Here is a 5,112-nt window from a genome sequence, read left to right as displayed (position 1 = left end):
TGCAGATCAGAACACATTTTATAACCAACTTATGCAGAAATCCAGGTAATTCCAAAGGGTTCACATACTTTTTCTTGCAACTGTATATTAAAAAGAGCATGACAGCATTAATATGTGTCAACATTTCCTGTAAAATGTAAAAAGTTCAGTGTTCGCAGCTCTGTCAGTCTGCTGTCCTCTGTAGATAAAGACTGAAGGAAGACAGGTGGATTATATCGAGAAAGTATTGAATTAAACTGTGGTTATAAAGCATCTTTAAAGAGGACATATTATGCTCATTTTAGTATGTAGTGTCTCTACTCGGACACGTCTCCATGCTTTAATGTTCAAAAAGCTCTTTATTTCTCTCATACTGCCTGTGCTGCAGCACCTCTTCTCACACTCTGTCTGAAACCAGAGCCCAGTCTGCTCTGATTGGTTAGCTAGCCGGCTCTGTTCTGCCCCTTAGCCTATCATGTACAATGTGTTGGATCGGAAATTAATAATTGTGTTTGTCACAAGAAAAAGAATCTGTCTTAAGAAAGAATTGTTAACTTGCAGTAAAATCTATATTTTAAATGATGACAAATGACAAAATCGTACAAACCTTGTTTTTACTTTCTAAAAGCATATATTGCAGTATGTACATTTTTAAAATCACAGGACAAATGTTTTATAAAATAAACTGAGATGAAAAAAATGAACTGTACAGGAACAATCCTTAGGCACCGTCTGAAGAAATGAATTAAAATGACCAATCCATCCCATAGTAACCCACGGTCAGTGAAAGCACCAAGTGACACTCAAACACGTGCTTTCTTTCACCCAAATAAGTGCAGTGCAGAATAATGTTAATATAATTCCGTGAAATATAACTGTGTAAAAAGAAAGTTAAACAGATAGAGAAATGTGTGTCAGGTTCATTATTCTACACTTATTTCCATTTCAAACAGCCGTTAACAAAGCTCTCCTCTGGCTCCGAGGCACCGTGTCTCTGGAGCAGAAAGCCTTTGGTAAGGCTTGTATTCACAGTCAAATTGGTTTAAAATGATACGGCCCACAATTCCCTTCCTTTTTTCATCAAACACAATACAACGGGTGTGATCAACTGAATATAGAAAAGTAAGAATTTACAAATTGTTACTTTTTCTAAAAAAAAATACACCAAAAATAACACTCACTGGCTATAAGGCAAGGCAAGTTCCCCCCCCTCCCCCTCCCACCACATGACACCTTTGGTTCCATTTCAGAGTTCATATGGGTGTCCTTGGTCCCAGCATTCCATCACCAACATGTAATATCAATAAGAACATTCGATTTCATAGTCAGAAGATGTACGGAGGCCCAGACGTGGATTTAGTAGCTTCTTTTGTTTTTGTTTACATTTCATGATCTAAGAAGAACAAAAGTTGCTCATATTTATTTTAAAGTCAAACTGAAAATATTGGAAATGTTTGCTTTGAACATATTATCAAAATACAAACACAAACGTGAAATGTCAAATTTCATATAACTTGTTATGGTCATAAAATGTATGAGGCCCAGACATGGACGTAGTGTTTTAAAATGTTGTTTAAATGTCATGATCTAAAAAAACTAAAATACGGTATTTCTTTTAAAGATCAACTGAAATGATTGTAAATGTTTGCTTTGAACATAAGATCAGAATTGTACCTAAAAAAAATACAAGTTTTAAACATTTAAAACAAAAGAAATCCTAAAGTGGAAGTCTGTTTGAGCCAGTGTTGGACCCACTTCGTAACCAGTTATCCTTTTTTTGATGCGTTAACGGGCTTCCCTACTGTATGCTCAGTTCATGGAGTGAGTCCTCTCATTGGTTAGCAGCGGAGGCGAGCCCTAACTGTGCTGCTGGTTCTGGCTCTGGACCAGGCTCAGCTTGCCCCTTAGGGTCTGGCAGTAGGCAGACAGGCTGCTGTTGTCCTCCAGCAGCTTGCCGTGCTCCTGGATGAGGCGAGAGGAGCTCTGCTGCTCCCTCTGCTCCTGCTCCAGCTCCGACATCAGGCTCTCTCTGCACACAGGGAAAACTGCGTTACCGACAGGAAATCTGACTGTCACCGTTGGATCATTTCTGGATCACTCTAACACGTACAGAGTGCAGCAGTACAGAGTTCTGCATGAAATATGAAGCGTACAATGTTATGTACTCTGTCTTGGAGAAGGTGCTAAGTCTCAAAGGACTACACCAACAGTTTTGGAATTATGCTGACTTTGTTTGTCTTGCTTTCTGCATCTCAGTGACATGACAAGTAAGGGCTACTTAGCTTAGCATAGCTTAACACATGCACAAACATAAACACAATTTGACAGGGAGTTAGATACCGTTACCCCTGATTCCAGTCTTTATGCTTAGCTAGGCTAACAACACCCTGACTCAAGGATTGTCGTCAAATAGTGTTATATATTTAGGAACGTTCCTAACAAAGGGAAATGACCCGGAAGTTTTTAAGAGTCAGCCATGATAAGAGCTGTTTGAAATCTCTAGATGATAGGAGAGGAATGCTTCCTTTGTAATCTCCTTTAGCTGAGGTAACACAGGACCATCCTCTGTGATAGGAAAGGGGATAATGCTGTCCCACAATGCTTTGAACCTGCAACATTTAACGTGGCCGTTCATGGAAACAATTGAATGTTATCGGAAACACTGCTCATGAAAGTAACAATTCTTTTGACACATTTTTGGACTGCAGCAAACTTCTCAAAGGACTATGACATTTTTGGAACTATACGTTTCTTTGGTTCAGTTTGCCTTCTTCATAACAGTGACATGAGAAGTCAGGGCTACTTAGCTTAGCATAGCTTGATGACTAGAAGGAAAAGGAATCTGGCTAGCTAATCAAGATCACTTTCAAACCAACGCGCAGAGAGAAAAAGTGCTTGACAGGGAGTTACTTACATGTCTCCCATGCTTCCAGTCTTTATGCAAAGCTAGGCTAACAACTTAAAAAGTACTTTGGTTTAGGAAGGTTCCTAACAAAGGGGAAATGACCCTGAAATACCTCAGTGTCAGCCATGATGATAGGAAAGGAATGCTTCCGTTATAATCTCCTTTAGCTGAGGAAACACTGGACCATCTTTGTGAAAGGAAAGGAGATTATTTCGTCCCACAATACCTTGCAACATTGAACATAACACAACGTTTGGCTGTTCACTGAAACAACCGATAGTGTCTGACAAATGAAGATCATGGAAGTTATGGTGCTTTGACCAATTCTTTTTTTACAACATACGCCTAAAAAGGACAACACAGAAATGTTTGGAACTACATTTCTTTGCTTCATTTGGCCTTCTTCATCTCAGTGACATAAGAAGTCAAGGCTGCTTAGCATGGAATAAAGACCGGAAGTAACAGGAAAACAGCTAGCCCAGCCTCACAGATCACTGTCAATCCCTGCACAAACAGAAACGTAAAAAACAAGGAGGAGAGTTACGTACCGTCTCCCCCTGCTTCCAGTCTTTATGCTAACCTAGGCTAACAACGTCCTGACTCCAGCTCTGTACTTGGATTAATTTTCATTTTCTCATCTCCCTCTAATAAACAAAACAATTGTTCTCACGGTGCAGTCACATGACTCAACAGCTAACTCATTGATTGGACAGCAAGGTTAGTGAGAGTTTGTTTCTACTCTTTAATAGGACTGCACAATTTGGTAAAACAAAAAGCTATTCTTTTTGACTGATATTACAATGACAAAATAGAAACGAATGATCATTTTAGCCTCGTTTTTCTCACTTCTATTGAAAAATATATTTGAATGATCATAGTGTGATCCTTTTTAGTGTATCTTTACCAAGCAAATATGTTTTGTTGTTTATGGAACAATATGTGTAGGCCAGGATATCTCTGCAGCTCCACACAAATTGATTTAAACCCTAACCCTTTATGAAATACTGTGCTTCCTTCAATTTGAATATTGAACTAATCCATAGTTCAATTTTGATCCCACAACCCAAGCACATACACAATATCAACCAAACACACTGTATGTTGGAAACACAGACGGTTGGATTTGATCATAGTTTAAAATATATACCATATACGAAATCAAGTAATAGCAGGTGTGGACTTACTTCTTTAGGAGGAGCTGAGTGATTTCTGACTGGACTTTTAAATACTCCTGAGCCATGCTGATGTGCTGCTCAAACACCGCCATGGACTCTTTGGAGTTAGGACAGGGAGCCAGGGGCTGAAACACAGGGACAGGTCGCTGGTAAACACACTGATCCACAGCAGGGACACAACACTAACATTAACAAGGGCTACATGTGAGGAATACTATGAAAAGCTAATACAGTGCATAAGCTAGGCACAAAATCCTTAACCCTCCAATTCTACACTTTTAAAACTGCTTCAACATCACATTTATAGCGCTTCTCATAACGCTCAAAGATGGTTCACAAGCACAAATAGAAGATGACAACAAAATAAGAGATAGTAAAAAGTGGTGAAGACGACCTGGTGAAGTTCAGACAGAGCATCAGAATGGGGAAGAAAGGTGATTTAATTGACTTTGAACGTGGCATGGTTGTTGGTGCCAGACGGGCTGGTCTGAGTATTTCAGAAACTGCTGATCTGCTGGGATTTTCACACACAACTATCTCTAAGGTTTACAGAGAATGGTCCTAAAAATGGAAACATCCAGTGAGCGGCAGTTCTCTGGGCAAAAGGCCTTGTTGATGCCAGAGGTCAGAGGAGAATGGCCAGACTGGCTCAAGATAATAGAAAGGCAACAGTAACTCAAATAACCACAGTAACAACCAAGGTATGCAAAAGACCATCTCTGAACGTACAACATGTGGAACCTTGGGGCAGATGGGCTACAGCAGCAGAAGACCACACAGGATGCCACTCCTGTCAGTTAAGAATAGGAAACTGAGACTACAATTTGCATGCGCTCATCCAAATTGGACAATAGAAGACTGGAAAAATGTTGCCTGGTCTGCTGAGTCTTGATTTCTGCAGCGACATTCGGACGGGAGGGTCAGAATTAGGCTTAAACAACATGAAAGCATGGATCCATCCTGCCTTGTATCAACGGTTCAGGCTGGGGGTGGTGGTGTAATGTTGTTCGGGATATTTTCTTGGCATACTTTGGGCCCCTTAGTACCAATTGA

The 5,112-nt window shown here is 40.0% G+C and overlaps 1 protein-coding gene across 2 annotated transcripts; it reads right to left on the bottom strand.

The window, feature by feature from the left end:
• Nucleotides 1–576: 576 nt before the first annotated feature.
• LOC104947108 (mitogen-activated protein kinase kinase kinase 7-like) lies at nt 577–4,442 on the bottom strand. Of its 2 annotated transcripts, XM_010773068.1 has the most exons (3): nt 4,069–4,442; nt 2,997–3,071; nt 577–2,008 (listed from the first exon to the last, which is right to left on the bottom strand). In XM_010773068.1, the coding sequence occupies exons 1-3, from the start codon at nt 4,149–4,151 to the stop codon at nt 1,837–1,839; spliced, it is 330 nt and encodes a 109-aa protein (XP_010771370.1). In that variant the 5' UTR covers nt 4,152–4,442; the 3' UTR covers nt 577–1,836. The 2 variants fall into 2 exon arrangements, with proteins under 2 accessions (XP_010771370.1, XP_010771371.1); XM_010773069.1 differs by lacking the exon at nt 2,997–3,071 and having other exon boundaries at nt 4,069–4,294.
• Between the last annotated feature and the right edge of the window lie 670 nt (nt 4,443–5,112).

This window comes from Notothenia coriiceps, unplaced genomic scaffold, assembly GCF_000735185.1.
Source record: "Notothenia coriiceps isolate Sejong01 unplaced genomic scaffold, NC01 NC01_scaffold00011933, whole genome shotgun sequence".
In the NCBI taxonomy this organism is placed as follows: Eukaryota; Metazoa; Chordata; class Actinopteri; order Perciformes; family Nototheniidae; genus Notothenia; species Notothenia coriiceps.
This window is presented reverse-complemented; position numbering and strand designations above follow the sequence as displayed.